At 42.5% G+C, this 27,804-nt stretch overlaps 1 protein-coding gene across 1 annotated transcript in view; it reads left to right on the top strand.

Annotated features, from left to right (window-relative positions):
* The window catches only part of SLITRK6 (SLIT and NTRK like family member 6), an 83,616-nt gene extending 74,217 nt beyond the window's left edge, over positions 1 to 9,399 (top strand). The window contains exon 2 of the mRNA XM_075336765.1: positions 1,612 to 9,399. Coding sequence (XP_075192880.1) covers positions 1,634 to 4,159 — 2,526 coding nt within the window. The 5' untranslated portion in view covers positions 1,612 to 1,633 and the 3' untranslated portion in view covers positions 4,160 to 9,399. The remainder of the gene's footprint in view (positions 1 to 1,611) is intronic.
* Positions 9,400 to 27,804: the final 18,405 nt, after the last annotated feature.

Below are 27,804 nucleotides of genomic sequence, written 5' to 3'. Positions count from 1 at the left end.
GAATTATGCTTTTGTCGTCATTTTCTGAGACCAATAATGTTCTAAATTTTTGGTATCTGGGGCTCAATGATGGCTTATTTTTTGCATCCTAAGCTAGCATTTTCAATTATCCATTTTTTGCTGAGATACAATTTTTGATCACCTGTTATTGCATTTTAATGCAATATTGCAGTGAATAAAAATCATAATTTTGGCATTTGGAATTTTTTATTGATACGCCATGTAACGATCAGATTAATTGATTTTATATTTTGATAGATTGGGCATTTCTGAATGCAGCAATACTAAATATTTGTATATATTTTTGTATTTTTTTATTTTCAGTGGGGTGAAAGGGGGTGATTTCAACTTTTATTTATTTTACTTTTTCAAACTTTTTTTTTCAATTTTACTAGTCCCCTACGGGACTGTATTACTGCACAGTCTGATCACTTGTGCTGATAAGTGAAAATGCAATGTTCCCATGCGTGCCAGTGCTCTGTTGGCTTTCACAGGAAATACATCATGATAGCATCAGCGGTCATCAGCTGACCAGGCGCTACCATGGCATCACCATGGCACCCCATGATCATGTCACTTGCGGGGAATGGTGGGATCCCAGCGGCAGCCATTTAAATCGCACTGTGAGATTTGACAGCACAATCTAAGTGGTAAGCAGGTGTACATATATCTCTAATCTACCTGCGCCTGTTAGCCGAACATGTCTGCTGACTGGAGCAGCAGACATATACAGAGATTTCCATGGATTTGCCACCGGAGCCCGCAGTTACAAACTAGGATGTTGTCCAGGATTCTGAAAGTGTTAAAGTCTTCTCTATTTAGCATTGGAATGCCTAGAAATTATACAAATTCAAGTGTGTCCTGTTGATTGGTGACACGTGCTGTTTCAGGGAAAACCTCTTTAATGTTTAGAGCAAATGTACCATGGTTTAAGAACTCAAACTGTAGACTTTATATATTATTTGGTAATGTAACTTACTAATGTATACAAGTTGATAAATAATTAAAGGGAATCTGTAATCAGGTTTTTCTACCTCATCTGAGAGCAGCATAATATAGCAAAAAAGCCAAATTCCAACGATGTATCACTTAATTTACTTGGTACTGCAGTTTTGACACAACAATTTTTAAATATAGCATGTATATGAGCTCAGAAAGCTGACTCTACTTGCACCACAGCTTTCTGTGTGCATTGTATATTAACAGTGAGCTGCTTATCAGAGGAGGGGATGTGTTTGGACTACTTGGCATGAGGCAGCTAACACACAAATGATGTACGAATGATAAAACCTTCACTGTAAACAGCCCACAACTTTATAAATGTCACATTGTTGAAATCTGTGTCCTGTTGTCTCCAGATTACATAGTAAAAGCCTGCTGAAGGATTCCTTTTAAGATTTAACATGTCGCAGTAGACTTTCTTAGAAAATGTACTAACTATAGGGATACCAGAGATAACGTACTTGTATATTTTATAGTAATCTCCAATTTACAGTTCAACATATTACTGTAGCTATAAAGGCTGTGTTTATCAAGATTGTCTAAAAATACATCTGGCCTTATTGCCATATATCATCAAAATTTAATACATTTTTATTTTTTTTATTTTAGGAGGAATCTCATCTTGAACACAATGATCTTCACTGTTTTCTTAATTTATTTTTTTCTTAATATATTATTAGTAAACACATCTTCTGAAGCATTACTCTTGGGATCATGTAAAGATGTGTGTATATGTGAAGAAAAAGATGGAACTCTGTTAATGAATTGTGAAGAAAAAGATATCTCAACATTGTCAGAGATAGAAGCACCTCCATCTCAATACTTAGAGATCAATCTTTTGAACAATGGCCTGTATAAACTACACACAAATGAGTTTTCAGATTTCAGCCACCTAATATCTCTACACCTTGGTTTTAATAATATTGTGGAAATTGATCCCGGGTCTTTCAATGATCTTCGTATGCTTAAGAAACTGCATATTAATCACAATTCATTGGAAATACTGCGAGAAAATACTTTTTCTGGGCTAGAAAATTTAGAGTTTCTTCAAGCAGACAACAATTTTATCACTACAATCGAATCAAATACATTTAGCAAGCTTAATAGATTAAAAGTTCTCATACTTAACGATAATGCTATAACTTTTTTACCTGCTAATATTTTTCGATTTGTGCCATTGACACACTTGGACTTAAGAGGAAACCAGTTGCAAAATCTTCCATATGTTGGATTTTTAGAACACATTGGGAGAATTATTGAACTTCAATTAGAAGATAACAGGTGGGTTTGCAACTGTGACTTATTACAACTAAAATTATGGCTTGAGAATATGCCTAGACAATCTACGATAGGTGATGTGGTCTGCTTCAACCCACCTGATTTGAAAGGTGTCCTGCTTCGAAAATTAAAAAAAGAAATGTTCTGTATAACAACGCCAAGCAGTGATCTTGAAGAACCCTCAGTACCATTGTCTTTATTAGGTACTGTATCAATAAATGATGGCCGTTTACCAACAAAAATTACTTCACTTCAAAAAAATCCAACCAAGGAGACATTTATTCTTACAAAAGCAACAACTACTCTTCCAGGTATATACTGCCCTGTCCCATGCTATTGTTCCAGCTACAGTATTTCTGGAACTTTGATTCACTGCCAAGAGCGAAATATTGAAAGCTTGTCTGACCTGGGACCTCCACCACTAAATCCAAGGAAATTAATTTTAGCAGGAAATATTATCCATAGGATTTATAAATCAGATTTTTTGGAATATGGTACATTAGAAATGCTTCACTTAGGAAATAATCAAATTGAAATGATTCAAGAATATTCTTTCCAAAATTTGACCAAGTTACAAAAATTGTATTTAAATGGAAATCATATAAGAAGTCTGAATACTGGCACATTCTTTGGATTGTTGAGTATCGAATACTTGTATCTTGAGTATAATGCCATTAGTCAAGTCTCATCTGGAACATTTTCTGTGATGCCAAAACTTAAGGTACTTTATTTAAATAACAATCTTCTAAAAGCTTTGCCAGAACATGTCTTTTCTGGGGTTCTATTAACAAAACTCAATCTTAAGTCCAACCAATTCATGAATATTCCTTTAAAGAATGTTTTAGAGGAGCTAACCATGTTGACACAAATTGACTTACAAGACAATCCTTGGGACTGCATATGTAATTTAACTGGTCTTCAGAAATGGATACAAGTGCATAAAACAGCTCTTATAAGTGAGATCTTTTGTCAGTCCCCCAAAGACGTTGCAAAGATGGAGCTGAAAACCCTTGATAAAGAAGAACTGTGTCCAGACTTGATAAATAATCCAGCATTTCCAACACAAGTGAGTTTAAATATTCTTTCACCGGAATCCACAATGACTAGTAAAGTTGATAATATATTAAAATCCCTTTCTGATTACATACCACTTTCTGTTTTAATACTTGGACTTTTAATTATCTTAATCACTGCTGTGCTGTGTTCTGCAGGAATAATAGTTCTAGTCTTGCATAGGAAACGACGATCCAAAAAGAAACAGGATACCGGACAAATACGAGAAAATAGTCCTGTCCATATTCAGTACAGCATGTACGGTCATAAAACAACACATCATATGACAGAAAGGCCAGGGTCAGTTCTGTGTGAGCAAAGGATGGGCAATCCAATTGTTCAAGTTTATCAGACTCCTCCTTTTACACCAAAACATATAGAGCAAAACCAGGTAGAAGAAAATCAGCTCTGTGATCCAAAGAACAGAACTAGTATCCTCATAGAAAAGGAGAATAACTCACTGCAAGCTACTTCAAATATAAAGTTCACCGATCCGTCAGCAGAGTTTGTGTCTTTTCAGGATGCGAGTTATCTTTATAGAAACCTTATTGAAAAAGAAAGACAAATGCAACAGCTTGGCATTGCTGAGTATCTGAGAAAAAATATTGCTCACCTACAACCAGAAATAGAGACTTATTATCCTAAGACTCACGAAGAGGTAAAATTAATGGAAACACTTCTGTACACAAGGCCAAGGAAAGTACTGGTAGAACAAACCAAAAATGAATATTTTGAGCTCAAAGCTAATCTCCATTCAGAACCTGACTACCTTGAAGTTCTGGAGCAACAGGCAAGACCCATTGATCCTTACAATGGTGAAATTTAGACACTTAATAGTGAACTTGAACCTAACTGCTATGGTAATATGAAGTGCCTCACTGAACTGTCTTAATCAAAGGATACTCATGTAAAACCTCAGGGATATATGGAATTATGGAGATGTATTTGAGTTTTCAATATTATATTCTATACAGAACTGTAAATATGTTAATATAATGTGCATATAATGTTATTTATACTTTATAAAGAGAAATTATAATTTAATACTATTAAATTGTGCAAATTAAAGAAGAAATATTAGAGCTTTTTGAATATGTAATCCTTTTGGATTATCTCCCATACTGAGTTCACAGAGAATACAGCTATAAGAAGGATTTGTGCCTGTGCTAATGTCCATTGAACTCCTATTCAACCATATTAACTATAACACTCACGGCAACTATCTAGCAAAGGTTATAATGAAGAGGTGTAAATGGTCACTCCAAGTATTTGTGTTACTAGGGCACAGACACAAAATACATTTTGCACATATATTTTGGGGGACATTTATTTGGGGTCATAATAAAGAGGGGTGCACAGCTATATAGGATGACAATAATTAAGACTGCGGGTGCTTCAAAATGCAGAGTAAAAGAGTACAATGTGATCAAGGAGAAAATAGGCACTTCATATACAATGAGCACCCCTGAAGGATACTAATAATAATTTTTATTGAATTCCATTACAAACTCTAAAAACACTTTAAGGCTAAATGTACACACTGCGGAATTTACTGTGGATTTTACCGCGGATTTGCCGCGGATTTGCTGTAAAAAATGTGTCTAACATTTCTGTAGTCAATCACCAGCAAAACCTATGGGTATAAAAAAAATGCTGTGCGCACACTGCATTTTTTTATACCTGCAGATTTACCCGCGCAATTTCCACTGTGGAATTAATGTGCATGTCAGTTCTTTTCCGCAGGTACCTGCAGTTTTTGCCATAGATAATGGTAAAAATCCACAGGGACCAATCTGCGGAAAAACCGCGGCGAATCCGCACCAAACCGCGGCAAAATCGCATGTGGATTTCGTTGCGGTTTTGGTGCAGTTTTTTACCTCCGGTGCGAGATTCTTTAAGAGGGTCTGGATTTTCCTTGAGAAAAAGTCTATTTCTAGTGCGCACATGGCCTAAACCCAAAAAAACAGGCGGGCTAGAAGTAATTGGATGAAATGGATTAAGAGGAGACACAGATTAGATATTAGAAAAAACTTTTTGACAGGTAGGGTAATCAAGGAATGGAACAGGCTGTCACTAGATCTAATGAGTTGCTCTTTAATGAAAGACTTCAAAAACAGACAGGACAGACATCTATGTGGGATGATATAGTGAATCCTGCTGTTAGCAGTGGTGGGACACGATAACCCAGGAGGGCCCTTCCAAGTCTAGCATTCTATGATCCACACAAAAAATAAACAATGAATTTAATACTCTGGGTTGCTGTCTGAAGTAATACTATAATTGCAGACCGGCCAGGGCTTACAAAGTCCAAATATTTAACAGGGATTTGTCCAATTACTAGCGAGTATGAATATACAACAATTACTAAATATGTGCATTTATACAAATAACAAACCAATATACAGAGAAAGTCTGAATAAGAGGAAGGAGAAAATGGGGGAGAGAGAAACCTTTGATGCAATATAGGAGCCCTACAAGGAGTTAGGGCTAAAGAAGGCTTACATGAATGTAAGAAGGAGCAGTGGGGGAGCTTAGCGATGACTAGAGTGTCAGTATTACTTTGAACAGAAACCCACAGTATTGAATTCATGGTATATTTTTTGTGTGATCTTGGTTACAACTCTATGCAATAAAAAGAAGAGGGAGATAAGCGCTCCAGTGTGATTCTGCCGTGAAATGAATACACAGATAATGTGCTGCAGCTCACCTGAATGGTTGTGCACCCCTGCACATCTCTGGTTATCTTGTGAGATTGTCAACCTACTAGCTGGATACAGCTTACCATCAGGTAGTGGAGGCAACCAGCATGGTTGTCAACAGCCAAAACAAACCATATGCAGCTGCCACCTGGATGCAGAGGGGGTTGGTTACACACTGCACTCCAGACGCAGCTGCCGTCAGGGAACAAGACATCCAAGCATAATCACCACCAGGAGACCTGGGAGGTTCACACACAGCAGGAGCAAAGGGAGCTCACACGCTGCTATAGAACAGAGGTTGTGTACTCGTGGCGATCACCCAACATGAATGGGGATTTACACACTCCACCGGCATGTGGTGGAAGTCCGGTAGGACATATAAAACAATCCAATGGATCCGCTGCTGCACTCACAGCCACCCCACAACAATTTGCAGAGAGGCAGATGATTTCAATAAAAGCAAAAAAAAGCTAGATATAGGCGCTGCAGAAGCAGAGGTGTAGAAACAATAAGTGTGATTATTAATAATAAAAAAAATGAATAAAAGCACTACGCGTTTCTGGGACCAATTTACAGAAATGTCCCCTTCCGCAGGTGTAACTGAGGAAGAGAAAACGTCTGTATATTGCTCATAGAAACGCATAAAAAAAAATTGTTAAAAAAAATATTATTAAAAAAAACTCATTAATGTTTTCTACCTTTATTGAAATCCTTGGTTACAACTGTTTCCTTGCAGTGTGAACATTGACGGGTCAGCACTCACCATTGTTGGATTGCCAGATGTTCACATATGGGAGCTATCTATACCAGATGGGCCCATTATAGCCACCAGATATATTACTGAGTGTTTTTTGTCTGTTTTTTTTGAGTGTGTAATGGCATTAAATAAGAATTAATATTACTGTCATCCAGGTGTTCTCATTGTACATGCAGTGTCTTTTTTCTCCTTGATCACATTTATTTGAGGACAGTTTTCTAATAGCTATGTGACAAGATGCACCATGTTTATGAACCAGTGTATCTTAATAAATCTATCGGCTCAAAGGCGGACCTGTTCCCTTTTGGTAACATCTTACAACTTCTTATAAAAGCAGTAAGTGCAACACAAAGAGGGAATAAAGGCACGCAAATATTTTTTGCATAAGTCAAGCTTGTGTAAAAACATGCAAAAGAAGATAGCAAAAACCTCCTCAACTTCTAATACCATCCTAAAAAGGTTTTATAAGTAATGGGCACTTTTTTTTTTTTAATTGTCTGACAGAGGTAAGAAATAGAAAAGCATTCTTCATCACCCAAACTTTAAGATGGATATTAATTGCAGTCTGGGCTCTATATTTGCCAGTGTGATGCAACTTCACAAATTTGTGGATAGTACATCCTTGCCAGCTGAGTAAAGCAAGATGGTGTTAAAGTAGCATCTCAATGAAAAGTGTGCCACTGATCGTAGGAATTAAAGGATGCCTTAGGACCCACAATCAGTGTAATTTTACCTTTGCCATGAATTGATAAACCATAGGAATTTAGGGACACTGCTTTTTGTGGAAGACAGCTAAAAAAAAAAAAAAAAGAGTCTTTGGTAGAGCTGACTGATTTTCTTAAAAAACCTAGATCCGGTCCTGAATCCAATGCCCATATAAGTCTATGGGAACCAGAATTCAGGGATTAAAAATGTTGGTGGAAGGGATAGGGGAATATGAGTGCGCGTGGTGTACTCACTCATGCTTTGTGTCATGGTGGCAGCTGCTTCCGGGTCGCGCATTCACTTCCGGAGCTGCTAGATCATGCACTAAAAGTAAAGGTAGATGTTAGAATGTATGGGCTCCTTACAGGTATGACGTAATTTGTCACATGATAGGGGGCGTGTTCAAAATAAAGCCCGCGATGTGTCCTGTTCTGATCAGCCTGAGCGGCCTGCTTCAGGAAACAGGCAGCCCAAGATGAGCCGTGTCGGTGATGTTTCCTCCTCTGCTCAACCTGCGCCCCCCGATGCATGAATCGTGCACCGAGAGGCCCAGGAGGACCCACACTGGCGATGTTTCCTCCTCTGCTCAGCCTGCGCCTCGCGGTGCATGAATCGTGCACCGGGAGACCCAGGATGACCTGCGTTGGCGATGTTTCCTCCTCTGCTCATCTGACCTGCAGACCGCATCTGTGAGCGAAAGCAGTCAAACGTTGTCACAAAGGCTGGGGCACTAGAATAGAGTTTATGGCACTTCTGCTTTTAATGTCTGGGTGCTCAGGTACAGTCTAAGTCCATCTTATGAAAAATGTAGAACCAGACACTCCAAAATGTGTACAATAAATTTTATTTACACCATCAGTGTGATGCTGTAAAAAAAATTTACACATTTTGGAGTGCCTGGTTCTACATTTTTCAAAAGGCTGGGGTTACGTCTGACTGCACCAATCACAGATGCCTGGCCGATGGGCGAGGAAAACCGTGCATATGAAATGAGCCGCACAGGGAGGCAGCAGGAGCAGCGTACAGCCGGCCAGAGCCTGGGTAAGTATTAAGTGCTTGCTTCATTCTTATTTTCTTTCTTTTTCTTTTTTTTTCTTTTTCTCGAGTGCCCGTTCTGGATCAAACACCCGGAATCCGGGCCCAGGTCCGTCACCCTGGCAACTTTGAAACCGCGTGGATCCGGACTTTTATAGTCCAGGTTCGCTCAGACCTACTCTTTCATTATTTGCCACCATGAGCAGTGATATTACTTATTGATTTGCCAGAATATATTTTACCCTTTGATATACTCTTATTGGTGCCATGTGATGAGCAGTGGTTTGCATCATATTCAATTTTTCAATCTGATTATCTAAAGTACAGTGTGTACTAAACTGAAGTTTCTAGATCTATCAGTACTTCTTAAAATATGTTTCTGCTGTAAACAAACCAATACACATACATACATAATTATCTCACATATGAATTATGCATGATGTAGATAGACTTGTGTGTACTTGCTCTTTTTGTATGTGTATATATTTTCTATGAGTCCTTTATTCAATGTATACACTAAAATGGTTAAATTGTTAAGATTAAAGCCTTTTGATTGTATAGAAATGTATTTCCATTTGTAAATATCCTAATTTGTATTGAAATAGTCACATGTTCAATGACATGGATATTTTGTGTCCAGAAAATATTAGTATTTTCATGTTTATAGTAAACTTCTAGACTTATATGATCACCTAATTCTCTAAGAGGTCACAAAACAGCCAAATTGATAAGATTTATTGCAGTGTATCACACTAAACCTTTATTTTACAGCAAACTTAAAACAGATACTTTAAAGTATTTATTGTCTTGTTTTATATGTTTTCTCACAAATACTGTATTTGAGTGCCTTTACAAAACTACAAATAAATTAGTTCCATATAATAAAAACATAGCTTCATCTTTTTAATATTTTATTGGACATTACATCAAATTAATAGGTAATTTATCAGAATCAGCATTCAGATTGTTACATCTTAAAGGGGTTGTCCGAGTTAGGAAAGTCTTGTTTATGATCTCAGTCTGGTATATATAGTAAGCCTCAATTCAGAGGCTAAACTGCAATCCCAGACAGAGGCATAGAACATATTGGAATTGATTCTACAAACTACAGGAGACCTTTTCTTCTAACCTTAAATGATGTTTTAGCTTTGGAAAAAAAGTAACTAAAATAAAACAATAGAATTGCATATTACCGTATCAAAATATGTAATGAAAATCATTTCAAAATAAATAAAATCTATCCACTTTGTTACAAAGTATATACCTGCGTATTTGGAGCAATTAAAAAGTAGGTTATTTTAGACAATATAATCTAAATCAGGGGTCCCTAACCTGTGGCTCGCGGGCTCATGATGTGTGGCTCGCGACTGTGTACCAGCTTATTGCATTTGTACCTGGTCTTGCAAACAGCTATGAAAAGCAGGTCTCCAGATGGTGGCATTTGTGAGTAGCTCCACAGAGAAGTGCAGATCTGAATGGAGGTAGGAACTCCTGGAACTTGTCATACTACCTCGATGTGGTGATTTCTTTGGAAAGCTTTGGGTGTCACTATTGAGAGAAGCAGGAGCTAAATGTGGCTCTCAATACTCTTTCATAGATGAATGTGGCTTTCAAGGTCAAAAAGGTTGGAGACCTGTGCTCTATGCTAAAACTGTGGTCCAGTGTGAGGTCCACATCACTAGTCCAGAACAGACATACAGTATACATAAATCCTGATTTGCTGTTTCTGACACGTATTTCTCACTGTTGTACTCTAGCTTGGAACATGAGTACTTTTATTTAGAAGAAATCTGTGAGCAGGTTATTACTATCCCACCTGAGAGAGGCATAATGAAGAGACAAAGACCCTTAATTCAGCGATGTGTAACTTACTGAGCTGTTTGCTGTCATTTTAATAAAATCAACGTTTTCTCTGCTGCAGAGCAAGTAGTTATGCCGAGCTCATGAATATTCTGGCCTACCTGGCAGCCGGCCAAGTTGCCGTCTAATCACTGATTTTATCAAAACTACACTAAGCAGCCCAGTTAGTGACACATTGCTGGAATCAGGATCTCTGCCCCTACATTATGCTGCTCTCAGATTAGGTTGCAAATACCTGCTGTCAGATTGCCTTTAATTAAGTTTTTTCTTTATACTTATTACTTTTGGGGCTCTTTACCATCTTTTTTTTCTCTGTCTTTTTTATATTATTGGCTTGTCCTTTATTTACTCTATCACTACATACCTGCAATTAGTTCACTAGACCTTGGTTAACACAGAACAATAAGTATTTTATCTGTCGAGATTATTAGATTTATTTACATATATCATTTTAGCACATATATAATTGTATTACCAGACTGTATATATAAACCATAAATTAGTGAATGTGTGCCAGCCTCCAACTTTATCTAAACGTATTAAGTCAACTAACTAGGTAGTGCATTCAAAATATGATGCTTAGAACATACTGATTTCATTTGGTAGAGTTAAGAATTTAAGTTGAGCGAAACTGATAGATTGAAAATAATATTTAACTTCTGCTTAAATCTTATTTGCTCTTTTGAGCAAGAAGTGTTAGGTGTTTAACTTGTTTGGCGTTTCCCAGTGGCTTACTATGGATGCCGATACAGTTGAAAGCAATGATGAAAGAGGATGACATCCACTACCGCTCCCACCTCCATCATTCCCCCGCTGTGTCCTGTGATCAGACATCTCAGTGCAGCGGCGGGATCCTATGGTGTGACTATTGTGTGCCCGCTGTGCCTAGATGGGCAGAGTGGCAAGATACACTGAGGAGACCAGAGCACAGGGGAAAAAGGAAAAGTGAGTATTTAATTTAAAAGAAATCAATGAGTAAACTGGTGGAAGACTATAGGGGGTGCATTATACCATTTTGTGGGCTATATACAGTAGGTGCATTGTAATACACAGAAGGATATGGGGTATGTTTTATACTATTTAGAGGACTCTGGTGGTGAATTTTAATACATGGAGGACTATAGGGGAGCAGTATAACATTTGGAGGACAATTCAGGTGCATCATTCTATATGGAGGACTATGTGGTGTGCAGTATACTATGTGGAGAACTATGTGAGGTAAAATATGATATATGGAGAATTATGGGGTGCATTATACTATAATGGATTATGGGGGTGTATTATAATACATGGAGGTATATGGGTGTGCATTATACTATAATGAGGATTTTGGGGTGCCTTATAATATATAGAGGACTATGGGGTAAATTATACTATAATGACTATTATGTGGGTGCATAATAATATTTGGAGGCCTATAGGGGTGCATTATACCATTTGGAGGACTATGCAGGTGCATTATACTAATTGGAAGACTATGGGGGTACATTATACTATTTTTAGGACTATGCGGGGTTCATTATAATACATTGAGGACTATTGGGGGCATTATACAATTTGGAGGACTATGCAGGTGTATTATTCTGTTTAGAGGACTATGAGGTGTGTATTATACTATTTGGAAGAATATGTCGTGTGCATTATACTATTTGGAAGAATATATCGTGTGCATTATACTATTTGGAGAAATATGTGGGGTGCAATATAACATATGGAGGACTATGGGGTCCATTATACAATAATAAGGATTATAGGGGGTGTATTCAAATGGAGATCTATGGGGGGTATATTATACTATTTGGATGACTGTTCGGGTGCATCATACTATTTGTAGGACTATAGGGTGCTTTACACGCTGTGACATCGCTAACGATATATCGTCGGGGTCATGTCGTTAGTGATGCATATCCGGTGCCGTTAGCAACATCGCAGCGTGTGACACCAAGGAGCGACGATCAACGAGCCCAAAAATGTGAAAAATCGTTGCTCGTCGACACGTCGCTCCTTTTTCAAATATCGTTGCTGCTGCAGGTACAATGTTGTTCGTCGTTCCTGCGGCACCACACATTGCTACGTTTGACAATGCAGGAACGACGAACATCTCCTTACCTGCCATCCACGAGCAATGAGGAAGGAAGGAGGTGAGTGGCATGTTCAGGCAGCTCATCTCCGCCCCTCCTCTGCTATTGGACGGCTGCAGTGTGACGTCGCTGTGACGCTGCACGAACCACCCCCTTATAAAGTCCGTGTGACGGGTGTAAGCGATGTTGTGCACCACGGGCAGCGTTTTGCCCGTGACGCACAACTGACAGGGGTGGGTACGCTCGCTAGCGATATCGGTACCGATATTGCAGCATGTAAAGTACCCTTATGTGTGGTGCATTATTCTATATGGAGGATATGGGGTATGCATTATAGTATTTGGAGGACTATGGGGCATAATAAGAAATGGAGGGGTATGGATGGTGCATTATAACATATGGAGGACTATGGAATCTGCATTATAATATATGGAGGGCTATTTTTGGAACATTATACTATATGGAGTACTATGGGGGTGCATACTACTATATGAAGGACTATAGGGGGCCAATTATAATATATTAAATGCTATGTGGGGGCCATGATAATATAATGAGGGCTATTGGGAGACCTTAAATTATTAGGAGGGCTATCCGGGGGCCATTATAATATTTGGAAGGCTATGAGAGAGCATTTATACTTTATAAAGGGCTTTTTGAGGGTTGTTTGTTGGGGGCCATTATATAATGTGAAGGGGTGTGTGGAAGCCATTATACTGCAGGTAAGCCCTTTTTGCTGCATGGAGTGCTGTGTGGTGGTAACAGTTGGAGTCAGACTGTTTGGGGGGTCAAAATACTTTGCTAGGGTAGTTGAAGGTGGGTACAGTAGGGTGATTACACTGTGTGTTTGGAGGGTACTGTGCAGGAATTCACTGTGGGGGTATCATACACTGTTTTGAGGCACTTTTGTTGCCATCATACTTTATGGGTGCAATGAAAGGGGAATAAAAGATAAAATTACTTTGTAAGGGCTTAAAAGTTGTGAGAAATGTTCTTATGTGACCCAGAAGAATATTATGTTGGTTGTTTTTTATGGGGGGCACTGGCCCAATTAGATCTTCTGCTTTGGGGCCCCAAGATTTCTATGTAAACCCTTTACTTTTTTCTGCATTTTCATAATAATTCATTTTTGCTACTATCTCAGGTCTAAGCAAGAGCCAAAGACACAGACATACTTTTATAAGTACTTAATATTTAAGTAGATTTAGAATAAAAAATGTGTGGAATATTGGAAATTTAAATAAGTCTGTGAGAGATAGAAAAACACCAAATAAAGAAGCAGAGTTAGACGGTGTTGACAGGATTAAATAGTTAGAACATATTTCTCCAAGCAATGATATTTTGCTCTTGAAAGGTGCTTTAAAGCCTGAGGACAGTCAACATTACAGGCATAGCATAGCTGGGTGTGCCTACCCAAGCCTCAGATACACTCTGTAGAGAATACACAGCCTTTACATTTTATTTTCACACTAGTCAGAAAAAAATAGTAATGCATTTAATATGTGCACACTGTAAGTTATGTGTGTATGAGTCAGAACATTTTATGTTAACATTATTACTTCTGCTTGTTGAACAACAATGTTACGAACGAAGAGAGAATTTCTCAATTTTCTATAATAATATTACTTATGCTTTTCCAAAAAAGGCAACCTCAAATATTTATTGTGTCTGACTTTAGAAAACTGCCGAGACCTCCCCAGGTTAATAAGAAACAGACTACAACTCTTTATGAACTCACAGTATGTACCTTCTATTTTAAAAAAAGATTGAATGTAAAATATTTGATGTTTAAATATGTAATAAATATTTATAAATTATGAATCCAGAGGAAGGTAGAGACACTCATCGACATCAAAATGTGGTATTACTCCTGCTTCAACGGGTCCTGTGCCCAGGTTTTCTAGTACTGCTATTGTGACGCCCTGGACTAGCCAGGTAGTCACAGACATGCCCTTGCACAAACACCCATCCCCTAACAAGGTAACAGAAGCCAACCTAAAAACCCTGAGTCACCCCTCTCAGGTCTTGACGTTCACACGGGGGCGGATCCAGGTGGTTGGCCATGCCCACCAAGGAGTTCGGATAGCCTGAGGCGGGAAAAACAGAGAGACCCCATTAGGAGGGAGAGGAGAGTGGAGTGGTTGGAGAGGAGTAGGAGAAAACGTCTGTCAGGGATCTGGGTCACCGCCCGGATACCCTGTGACCAGCAGGCAGACGGTTTTTTGCCGCCTGCAGGAGCCGGGAAGATGGCTGGTGGAACCGTAAGGGACCGGGACAGGGTAGTGGCCCGCCGTTACCGAACCGGGGAACTAACTGGAACCTGGAGCACCAGGAGGGGTACTCAGACCCAGAATGAGGCCCAGAAGCCACTGGACCATGTCGAATTTACTGATTGAGGTCTGGACCTTAGGTCCTTTCCCGTCCCAAGACATGAAAGATGGCAACAGCCCACCGAGGGGGATAGAAAGCAGAGAGATCCCACGGGCCAGCGCCTGCGGGCAAACGGGTTCCCCAACACACATAAAGCCGGGGAGCGGACTACCGTCACTGAGGCATAGGCAGTCAAAATCTACGAAAAACGAGGTGCAGGAGAAAGGCGGGAACCACCGAACCGGGTGGGGGACCAGACGCAGCTGGCTGCGGGCACTTACCACCTTTCTTTTGGTTTTCCAGAGACTCTGGTGTATCTGTCATAGTGAGTACAACAGTACCCTCAGGCTGCGCACTACACTGCACCGCACTAACACGCCCTCACCTCGCAACCATCGGGCCCCGGGACCATCACCCCCTGCCCACGAAGGGGTCAACACCAGGCTGCACAACTCCATCCCCGGGAGCCTAGTTAACAGCAGTGGTGGTGTCCACACTTACCACAACCCATGGGTGGTGTCACGAACTTACATCCCTAAACACCACGGCCTCAGCCGTGAACCTCCCCACCGAAATCCCCTCACGTAGCGCCAGCCTCCCTTCAGAGCGATGTGACCTCCGGGTCCGGAGGTGCTCGAGCCACCCACCAAATGAGCCCGGACCCGAGTGGCTCGGCTGCCAGCCGAGCTCCGGGGCGGTACACATCGACTCTTCTGGCATCATGAACAGGATTGAACCCATTCACTTACCAGTGGAAATGCTCCTTGAAGTAGAAGTCAGCGGTGATCCATTGCAAAAATTGGAGAATCTGCCATCTTTTGGCACGAAGTTTCCCGCCAGAGTCGTCTTCCCTGCGAAAATAGCACGGAAGTAAACCTCGCCCCCTGGGAACAGAACAGTGCAGGAAAGCGTGTGGCTAACAAGTAAAACGGTGCAGAAGGAGCGCCGGGTGCCGCGAAAAGACCAAGGGGGAGCGGGTGAATCAGCAGCTGCTGATGACCGCAGGAGAAGGAAAGGATGTCGGTGTTCCGGGAGGTGAGTGGAGCGGTGCCCGTCACCGGAGTTGCAGGACCCAGAAGCGGCCGATGCGGAGTGGCTTTTGACCTGGAGGACCGGAGCCTGAACGAGCTCCCCGCTGGAACCGCTGCCTGGTTGGAGCAGGAGCTGGGCCAATTCTGTGTCCGGGTAAGAGTGCAGACCCTGCTGCAGGTGCTCGACTGGAAGGCAGAGGTCCGGAGGATGGTGGCAGTGGTGTGGGCCCGTGAACAGAGGGTCTCAGTCACAGTGCAACGCCATGACAAGGCCACGGAGACCCCCATGTCGTCCCTCATCAGCTGGGAGCTGGAGCCCGCCAGGACCGTGACAAGTGAGCCCGGGGTAGCGCAACTTATGGAAGAAGAGGTACCGTGTATGCTGCCCGCGCCACCATTACCGCTGGAAGTTTATAGCCCAGGGAAATACTGCACCTGGAAGGGGAGCCCGATAACCCGTCCGACGATGGCGCAGTGTGGTCCCCTGCAATGGTGAGAGTTACCGCAAACTAACCCCCAAAGTTCCAACATTTTACAGTTACATGTCTTAAAGTTTTAAAGGACCCGCTCCTGCAGTAAAACCTCCTGCCTTTGTTGAACGTCCCCATGTTCCCGGGAGACGCCATCCAGCACATGGGTGGAAGGAGGAGGACCTTGCCTGACTTGCTGAACACCGCTGCGGTTGGAGTCCCAGAGGGCGCCATCAGGGGTCGGAGCCCCAGGTGGAGGACGGCAAGGAGTTAAAGGGGCGAAGACAGTTCCCGTTCCGGTTCACCGTACCCGCACCGCAGGCAGTCGAGAACGGGGTTTTTGTGGACAGTGTCACCCGTGAGTCATGGTGGCATTGGGGACCCGTGCTGCCCTGTGGTGGACTGTAGGAAAGTGACTGGAGAAGGCTGCAATGGCAGCAGAGTTCCTGTTTGTGAAAAAGTCCCGGACCACCCTTCAGGTCCCACAGCCTCCGGAGAGGCAGACTGGAGGAAGGGCCTGCGGGAATGTGATGGCTGAGGCCCTGTCACCAATGCAACTGGTGACGACCCTCCGGGTCAGGGGTCCCCTGGACGTGGGGCCTCCGAAAGACTGCCGGGTAAGGAACTTTTTACCCGGCCCGTTTGGGCAATACCTGGATCCATTTCTGTTCCTGCACTGGGGAAAAGGGGTGCTGACCTGTTTATTAGAGGCAGCATCAAGGCTAGGTTTGCTTGGGTGGGCAACTGGAAGGACCTGGTCCTGTTATCATTAATAAAAATGTTTATATATATGAGCAACATTTAAGAATGTGCTTCCCACAACGGATGATTTCCAAACCTGCTTAAAATGTTAAAAGTTTAGTATACTTGTACCTGTTTTCCCGTTTATCTTTTACAGCAAACAAAAATAAACCGGTGGTGGTCGGGCAGCCCGCAGATGGTCTGCATTAAACCAAGGGGGAATGTGACGCCCTGGACTAGCCAGGTAGTCACAGATAGGCAATTGCACAAGCACCCATCCCCTAACAAGGTAACAGCAGCCAACCTAAAAACCCTGAGTCACCCCTCTCAGGTCTTGACGTTCACACCAGGGGGCGGATCCAGGTGGTTGGTCATGCCCACCAAGGAGTTTGGATAGCTTGAGGCGGGAAAAACAGAGAGACCCTGTTAGAAGGGAGAGGAGAGTGGAGTGGTTGGAGAGGAGTAGGAGAAAACATCTGTCAGGGATCTGCAGGAGCTGGGAAGGCAGCTGGTGGAACCTTAAGGGACCGGGACAGGGTAGTGGCCCGCCGGTACTGAACCAGGGAACTAACTGAAAACCGGAGCACCAAGAGGGGTACTCAGACCTAGAACGAGGCCTAGAAGCCACTGGACCACGTCGAATTTACTGATTGAGGTCTGGACCTTAGGTCCTTTCCCGTCCCAAGACCCGAAAGACGGCAACAGCCCACCGAGGGGGATAGAAAGCGACCACACAGGCAGAGAGATCCCACGGGCCAGCGCCTGCGGGCAAACAGGTTCCCCGACACACATAAAGCCGGGAAGCGGAGTACCGTCGCTGAGGCGTAAGCAATCAAAATCTACGAAAAACGAGGTGCAGGAGAAAGCGGGAACCACCAAACCGGGTGGGGGACCAGACGCAGCCAACTGCGGGCACCGACCACCATCCTTTTGGTTTACCAGAGACTCCGGTGTATCTGTCATAGTGAGTACAACAGTGCCCTCGGGCTGCGCACCGCACCGCACTAACACGTCCGCACCTCACAACCACCGGGCCCCAGGACCATCACCCCCTGCCCATGGAGGAGTCAACACCAGGCTGCACAACACTGTCCCCGGGACCCTAGTTAACGGCAGCGGTGGTGTCCAAACTCGCCACAACCCGTGGGTGACGTCACGAACTTACATCCCTAAACACCACGGCCTCGGCCGTGAACCTCCCCACCGAAATCCCCTCACGTAGCTCCAGCCTCCCTTCAGAGCAACGTGACCCCCGGGTCCGGAGGCGCTCGAGCCACCCACCAAACGAGCCCGGACCCGAACGGCTCGGCTGCCAGCTGAGCCCCGGGGCGGTACACTATATTTATATAGAGTGTAAGATTGACAATAAGATATTTTACTCATAGCAAGAATTAATACTACCCAATTCCACAAAAATTAAGATACAGTAACCTCAAGTTAGTTAAAAGAAATGGATGTCAATCTATCTAGTTAGGAAGCATAAGAGATTGTTAATCAGTTTTACCTGTTTTGGTGCAAAATAAAGTAACAACAAATGCAATGGAAAGGGAACAGGCTGACAACAACCCCCCAAAACGGAAGGTTTTGTAAGTGTGGCCACAGGTACTTGTCTTTCCTTATTCTTCTCTAATTTTGTCTTTTGCTAGCGTTCTCATTACTACTGATAGCAAGAGGTAGTGCCTACAGCCAATGCAGATTGCACGGATAGTCCAGATCCTTTGGCATGGCACATCCATAAGTGTTGTTGCAAGACGTTTTGCTGAGTTTCCCAGCACAGTGTCAAGACCATGAAGCAGAAAGCAGGACAAATGCCATTACTTGAGGAGAGATGGACAGAGCCTTTGGAAGTCATCAGCCAGCAGAAGGACCAGCATCTACTCCTTAGTATGAGGAGAAACAGTATCAAAGCCATACAAAATGACATTCAAAACCATACAAAGTGACTCCATGAGGGTTATTTGAGAGCCCACAGTTAGTGTTATAGAGTATTAAAGGCATTTGCCACATGTTACAATTGACAGGCACACAATTGGTGCCACATTCTCAATATCTATAACAAGATAATTTTTATTTCTTAAATTCAGAGAGAACCTATACTAACACACAGACTATACAGAGTACACATAGTTCAACATATACAAAGAGGATTCAGGGGTCTGCTCAAAGCTACAATCTATAAAGAAATAGGGGTAGCAAACGGTAAAATAACAAGAGCTTGTTGTGTAAGGTTAGCCATCAATAAAATAATTGGGGGAATTCAAATAATTCTACTATCACCAGCCAGTGTCTCTCAAATACATATTAAAAGTACATATGAGAGCAAGTTCATACTGTGCAGCACACATGAGAAGTGAAGGTGTATGTAGACGCTGCTTGCAACATCATTCAATAACACAGCAGTCCTCAAACAGGAGGGAAGCCAATTAAACAATGGTATAGGAAAGCAATATTAAGAGGCTAAAATATAGCTTTTAATCCTAATGTCGATAAAAACCTAGATTAGGTAAAACAAGTAACCCAAAGCTCCTTGGATCGCTGACAAGCTTATCAGAAAAACACTCGAAATTAGACAGTGGTCCAATATATGAATGCAGAAAAATGCATAGTGGTCCTCAAAGAGGAATCCACAAGAATCAAGATTTTTAGAATGAGTTGTAAACGATCTTACATAGTTACATAGTTACTAAGGTTGAAAAAAGACCTAGGTCCATCTAGTTCAACCTTCCTCTACCAGTTCTACATTTGGTCACAAAGTCATTTATAACCAACAATGTTGTGTGTACTGAGGAAATCATCCAGCCCTTTTTTAAAAGCCGTTATAGTATCTGTCATTACTATCTCTTGTAGTAGGGCATTCCACAGTCTGACTGCTCTAACTGTAAAGAACCCCTTCCTATTTAGCTGTCGGAATCGCTTTTCTTTCACTCGCAGTGAGTGCCCCCTAGTCCTTAGTATTGTCTTTGGAAGAAATAGGTCATGTGCCAGTCCTTTATATTGACCACACATGTATTTATACATATAAATGAGATCTCCTCTGAGACGTCTTTTTTCTAAGGAAAACATATCTAACTTTTTCAACCTGTCATCTCGCTCATTTTTTGCAGCTTGGGGTATATCAGGGTTTCATCCATGCAGGTCCTTACAGCATCAGCTTTAATCTGACCCTACAACATCCCTAGGGAAACTGACTTCGCCTGTTACCCCAATAACTTCCGCCCTAACAAGGGCAGACCACATCTAACCCTCTTTTAATGCCCCTATAATGTTCCTGGCCCTCGTCCCGACGCGTTTCATCTCGTTAGAATCATCAGGGAACTCTGGTATCACATTACAGGTCAGAGGTCCTGTGCCCAAGCTCCCAACAAAACACTAAGGAGTCGGGGCACACATAATAGAGGGTATAAAAGCATTGTAGAACCAATCAAAGAATGCATCTAATTAGAGAACTCACCGGTGGTTAGTTTAATCCCCAGGTGTTACAGCCCAGTCATTACTGTCACTCTCTGTTCAGATTAGTATCACTTCCATGGTAAATCACATGGTCAGGAGGTTTGTATCCAGCGTGCATACCACGAAAACAGAAACATCTGGTATGCAAAGCACATCCGGTGTTTCACAGCAGGCATACCAGTGGGCACGTCATGCAGTGGGCGGAACGCCCTCAAATCTACTGCGCAAACTCCAGATTTGGAACTCCTATATCTGCGTTCCATTCATGCATAGGAGGTGCTGAGTATGGTAGGAGTGTCCCAAATGTGTCACAGAGATGTAGGGGGAATATAGTCTATTAAATACAGCAGACCCGTCCAGGCTACAGAGCACAGATAGAGACATGCGAGAAACTCTCGCTTTTGCTCACACATAGCACCACCGGATCGGGTCCCCGCTCTCACATTACCAACATAACAAAAATCAATGGGAGGTTGGAATGTAAACAGACAAATCCCCAACTCTATTCACTCCTCTCAAAAGTCTAATGGATATTCCTTAGCATGGATAAAAACCAATTAATTTCACTAATTATACAAGATACCTCTCCGTGTTATATTAGATATTTTAAACAATGCTGGGTTTTAGGGGATAAATCAATATACTTATGTTTACCAAATTGCATTCTATCATATATACATAATTAGATATAGTCCAATCCAAGCCCAAGTGTTACAAGAATATGCAATTTATTGGGTTCCAGATTTAAGGAGATGGAGCCATTTCCATGCATCCCGAACTATAAAGGTTACATCTTTGGAGATATTAGTAAGCAAGGCTATCTCTGGCTGTAATTGTCCAACCAGACCTATATGAAACTGACGAATTGTAGGTGTTCATTTAGCCCCTGTGGAGACAGGGTACCCAGGGTAAAAATCCATTTTGTTTTTTGTTGGAGTACTTTCTTATCCCACTTGCCTCCCCTCTTTGGTCTTGGGACAAGGTCAATGCCAATAAAATGCACCACTGAGGGGTCACCACCATGTATTGCCCAGACATGTCTGGCCAATGGTTTATCTCTTTGATGCTCAATGTCTCCAAGGTGGTCACCCACCCTGCGTCTGAACTCACGAATGATTTTACCCACATACTCAAGTCCGCAAGCACATGTGGCCTTGTAAACCACTCCCTGGCCTCGATAGTTAATGAAGTGGCGTATCTCAAAGGTCCTGTTGAGGACATTACTCCTGATGTTTTTCCCGACTTCCAAAAGGGGGCATGCTATGCATTTGCAATGCATAATCAAAGGTCGTCGGGGAAGCAGGGGCCTACATCTTTGTCCATCAACAGAACAGGCCAATGGCGTTCAAAGATTTTGCAAACTTCAGTAGCCCCGTTATCAAATGTAGTGATAACCCGAGTGGTACCATCTTCAGTAGTTGTCGATTGACCAGTAGTTCCGCTCTAGAGGCATTTTTAGCCTCATGGTAGGCTCTCTTCAAAATTTCTTTAGGGTAACCCCTTTCTTTAAACTTATCACGAAGCTCCCTTAATTGGCTCTCAAAGACCCGTTTATCAGTGCAGTTCCTCCGTAAGAGAGGGTTAGATGTGGTCTGCCCTTGTTAGGGCGGGAAGATATTGGTCTCTCACATGGGTCAAAAACACCAGGAATTGTCACTTTCATAACAGGTGACGGGCTCTCACTCACCCCGACTGTAGCAAATAAATAAGTGAAGGTTCTGCGTTCAGAGTCCTGTGTGAGCATAGTTTTGACTGCAACGCAGGAGGAGGAAGAAGCAGCAGACACTGTTGATTTGGTGGACAGTTGTTGTGTAGGCCCGAAAGTCAGAATTTTAGTACAGTAAGATTCCCATAGTAATGCATGTGAGTTGTGCATGTACCAGTTCATGCATGTAGTAGTCAAATTATTTGAATTTTTGCCTGTTTTTACTCATTTACATTGTTAGCAGATACCGAAATTTGGGTGATCCTTATGGTGTCAAAAAAGGCTCAGGCTAGACAACTCTTCCTGCAAACTGCAGACTACTAACTGCTGCTAGCCAAAGCCAGAGTTGTGGCTGAGAATGCAGTGGTTCTCATGGTTGCATCAGTAGGTGCATGTGGGTGGGAACCGCCAATGTAACATCCTCATCTTCCTCCATCTCATCTCCAGCAGAGCTACACAGCTGCGTGCCTCTGGGTTCACACCAAGTCTGATCTACAGCTTAATCACCAGGTACTATGTTGTCACACTCCTCCTCTTCTTGACCTAACATCACATAACATTATGCAGCATGGCTCAGGTATGTGAGTTTCATCATCATCCCCGTTGGTTAACGTCAGTTGATGAGGGTCAGGATCCTATTCGGACCCTAATTCGTTTCGGATCCAACTCACAAAGATTTTGGGCATCGGTGCAGATGCTTTCTTCCTTTTGAGTCTGGGAATCTTTGGAGCAGACCTCTGATGCCCATGGGATACAATGTGTGACCAGCTTTGCAGACTCACCCATGTGTGGTTCCTCACAGTCAGTTTGCCATTTGGGGATTTGTGATGCAAGTAGAAACAAGTGTAATTGGGTTTACACCTCTGAGGAATGAACTGTGTGTGATGTTGAGGTGCAGGAAGAGGAGGAGAGGCCACTTGATGCAATGCTTTCCATCCACTCTAGCACCTATTTTTTATCAGCATCATTTAGAAGTTGAAGTGATGTGCAGCTATCAAAGAAATTTAGTGGAGTAGGCTATCCAGTAATGGAAGTTGTTCTATTTTGTCTTGGAATAGGATGAGCCAGTGTTTGCTCAGAGATTTGACTAAGAATTTTCCACACATACACCTCCAACACCACACTTATTTACCCTTCCCACACAACCTCATTGGGATTTAGCACTCATGATTGATGTACCCTTCCCCTTTGAAACAGATGTTTCTCAACCCTACACTCACACCTGTGAGACACCCGACACAAAAGATAAATTATTTATTTCCTGCCTGAGTTGGCAATATTGTGAAGGCACTAAAAAGTACCAATAACTCAAAATGTGGATCACTGCGTAGTTTGGAGCAAACACTGAAAAGTTTCAAGAACTTTTGAGCTATTTCACTGACAAATTTACAGCACGCAGTACTAAATAACAATACCTAAAAATGTGGTTGACTGTGTAATTTTGAGCAAGCACTGAAAACTGCCAAGACCTTTTTACCTAGTTCACTAGCAAATTTACAGCAGGAAGTACTAACTAATAATAGCTAGAAATGTGGTTGACTGCATAGTTTTGATCAGGTAATTAAAACTGCAAAACCATTTTTACCCAGTTCACTAGCAAATTTACAGCAGGCAGTAATTAAAAACAATACCTAGAAATGTAGTTGACTGCATAATTTTGAGCAGGCAATGAAAGTGCCAAGACCTTTTTAGCTAACTCACTAGTAAATTTACATCAGGCAATACTAACTAATAATTAGAGATGAGCCACCCCCCTAGTGTTCGAGTTCAGTTCGTTGAACGGCAGGCGTGTTCATCGAATGTTGGACGAACATTCGACGAACACCTTCGAACCCCATTGAAAACAATGACAGGCAAACAAAAACACATACAAACACCTAGAAAATACCTTCTAAGGTGTCCAAAAGGTGACAAACAACTCACAAGACACCACAAACACATGGAAAAATGGCAAGTACATATACTCATGCTGAAAGAAAAGAGCTAGACGAGTAAAAGGAGGAGGAGACACAGATGTAGTAGTATCTCCAAATGAACATCGATGCCATGACTGTGCAACTGGAGCCTTGCTCATTTTGGGCTTCCAATCTGGAAAAATTGCCTGAATTCGCCACTTATGCCTTGGGGATCTTGTCGTGTCCCGCAGCCAGCATTCTCTTGGAACGTGTCTTCAGTGCTGCTGGGTGTGTGCTGACAGATAAGCGCTCGCGTCTGTCCAGTGACAATGTGGACAGACTAATGTTCATCAAGATGATGAAGTCATGGATCCGCAAGGACGTTTATACCCCTGTGTCATCCTGGGGAGAGTAAAGGCTTGTAGATTTTTGAATGTGCTTCATGAAAATAACTATTTTAAGTTTGCAACTGTGGAAAAATTGATGCCACTTAAGTGGTGTCTGTGCCCAAATTTGGCAAAATAATTTCTGCAATAGAAAGGGACGCACGTATGCAGGAGAGTAAGCAGTAGCTTTTACACAATCTTAGATCAGCTTTTCCACTAAACACCAGTGGTGCACAGAATGAATCTCACACCTTTGTCATGGCTAGGAGGAAATGGTCTTTTACTTTTCAACATCTGAGGGACCAAGAGCTGGCTGCTGTGCTGAGACGGCATTGCGTAGGGTGTCCCTGCAGAATTGGAATTTGGTCATATACAAAATGAGTGGAAAAAGGACAGATGCTGCTGGAAAGGTAAACAGGCGTGTTATAAAGGGAAAAAAAATTTGTGTCCGTGGGGTTGGTGGTAAATCAACAGTAAGATCTGCTGAAGAAACACCATCTGTTACGGGGGGACTGTCAGATTAGGATAAGGTGGTAATCGCCAGTCGGGGTCCAACGTGCTCACAGATGGAAAAAGAGATGCTGGCAACCTGAAGGTTAGATGGAGGATACAGAGCTGGGTGGCTCTGAAACTAATAGGAGCCTGACCCGACACTGAGATCAGGAGACTGTGACCTGTTAGCGTCACAGTGTCCACACACCAAGCACAGGAACTACCTGTTAACAGCACAGGGAACCTGGGGTACGCTGTCCGTGTGCGTAGGGGCACACCTGTGGACAGCAGGCGCAGCAGCAGCAGCCCAGTTAATGCCACTGTGCTGCACTAGCAGGACGGGTAGGACAGGAGCTGGCCATAACCGTGCCGCGTTACCAATTGTGGTGGCGTCTAGCACCGGCGTCCTATCCCTGCCTACCTCTGCCTTCAAGCCGCAATGGGTTCAACACTAGAGTTGAGTGATGTTTGAGGTTCTAGGTTCGCCAATTTTAATTTTGAGTGATTTTGGGGGGTGTTCGAGCTCCAACTCGAGCTTTTTGCTAAAAGCTCGACAGTTCGAGTTAGGTTCGAGAACGGTTCGAGCACCAAAAACGTGTCTTTTCACAGTAAGGCTATGTGCACACGTTGCTATCTGCATGCATCCTGCATCCCCAGCACAATCCCTCTCTCTTTCCTACTCACCGATCACGGGCACCTCGCTGCACGCCTGTCACAGATCTGCGGTGTCTTTTCCTCTTTAGAAAATGGCTGCCGCTTCATTAGTCAATCAGTTATTCCGTGCTTTCCCCGCCCACCGGCGCCCATGGTTGCAGTCAGACACGTCCTCAAGCTGAATGACAGCTGTTTCACTGTAACCAATCACAGCCGCCAGCGGGCGGGTCTATATCATGCAGTAAAATAAATAAATAAATAAATAATAATAAAAAAATGCGGTTCCCCCCATATTTGATACCAGCCAGGATAAAGCTACATGGCTGGCGGCTGGTATTCTCAGGATGGAGAGCACCACGTTGTCGGGTGCCCACTGCCCTAACAATATCAGCAGGCAGCCGCCCAGAATCGCCGCATCTATTAGATGCGACAGTCCCGGGACTCCACCCAGCTCAACCCAAATTGCCCTGGTGCGGTGGCAATTGGGGTAATAATGAGTTTAATCATGCCAGGCGTCTCCCCGAGACACCTTCTATGATTAAAATGAAAGTGAAAGTAAAGAAACACACAGCGAAAAATCCTTTATTTGTAATAAAAGACAAAAAACACCCTCATTTACCTCTGTATTAATCCCCAAATACCCCTCCAGGTCCGACGTAATCCACACGACACTGTCAGCTCGGCTACGTGAAGCTGCAGCAGCACCATAGAACACGATCGCATTGTATCAGCTCCATGTAGCAATGAAGTAAATCGCGCTGTCAGCAGAGACTTCTGCAAATGCAATTACCAAATCTGCCTATTTTTATCATTAGAGGCAGTAGACTAGTGAATAGAACGCTGAATAGAGCGGAGGAAGCATAACTTCAAGAGTTCTTGTCCCGGTAAAGAATTTTTTTTTTTTAAAATTATAATTATTATTTATTTATAAAGTGAAAGTAAAGAAAGAAGAGAGAGAAGAAAGTGTTTCAGGGAGAGCAGAGAAAATATAGTATACACAAGGAGAGGTAAGAAAGTGTTTCAGGGAGGGCAGAGAAAATATACTATACACAAGGGGAGGTAATAAAGTGTTTCAGGGAGGGCAGAGAAAACATACTATCGACAAGTAGAGGAAAGAAAGTGTTTCAGAGAGGGCAGAGAAAACATACTATAGACAAGGAGAGGGGAGAAAGTGTTTCAGGGAGGGCAGAGAAAACATACTATGGACAAGGAGAGGGAAGAAAGTGTTTCAGGGAAGGCAGAAAAAATATACTACAGACAAGGAGAGGAAAGAAAGTGTTTCAGTCAGGGCAGAGAAAACATACTATGGACAAGGAGAGGGAAGAAAGTGTTTCAGGGAGGGCTGAGAAAGCATACTACAGACAAGGAGAGGGAAGAAAGTGTTTCAGTCAGGGCAGAGAAAACATACTATGGACAAGGAGAGGAAAGAAAGTGTTTCAGAGAGGGCAGAGAAAACATACTATAATATAATATAATTATTATTTATTTATAATTACAATTTAATTTAATTATGCACTGAGGGGAGGAGTCGAACATCAGCTGTGAGCCGCTGGACACACCTCTAAAATAGGAGCAGTTCACGGAATGAGGCTGCATTGCTCTCTCCTCTCTCTCCTCTCTCTCCTCTCTCTCTCATCTCTCTTTCTCTCTCTTTCTCTCTCTCTCTCTTTCTCTCTCTGTCTCCCAAGGAGAGGGAAGAAAGTGTTTCAGGGAGGGCTGAGAAACAATACTACAGACAAGGAGAGGGAAGAAAGTGTTTCAGGGAGGGCAGAGAAAACATACTATGGACAAGGAGAGGGAAGAAAGTGTTTCAGGGAGGGCTGAGAAAGCATACTACAGACAAGGATAGGGAAGAAAGTGTTTCAGGGAGAGCAGAGAAAATATACTATACACAAGGAGAGGTAAGAAAATGTTTCAAGGAGGACAGAGAAAACATACTATGGACAAGGAGAGGGAAGAAAGTGTTTCAGGGAGAACAGAGAAAATATACTACAGACAAGGAGAGGGAAGAAAGTGTTTCAGGGAGGGCTGAGAAAGCATACTACAGACAAGGAGAGGGAAGAAAGTTTTGCAGGGAGTGCAGAGAAAACATAGTATGGACAAGGAGAGGAAAGAAAGTGTTTCAGAGAGGGCAGAGAAA

Source organism: Anomaloglossus baeobatrachus, chromosome 2 (genome assembly GCF_048569485.1).
Source record: "Anomaloglossus baeobatrachus isolate aAnoBae1 chromosome 2, aAnoBae1.hap1, whole genome shotgun sequence".
Classification (NCBI taxonomy): domain Eukaryota; kingdom Metazoa; phylum Chordata; class Amphibia; order Anura; family Aromobatidae; genus Anomaloglossus; species Anomaloglossus baeobatrachus.
This window is presented reverse-complemented; position numbering and strand designations above follow the sequence as displayed.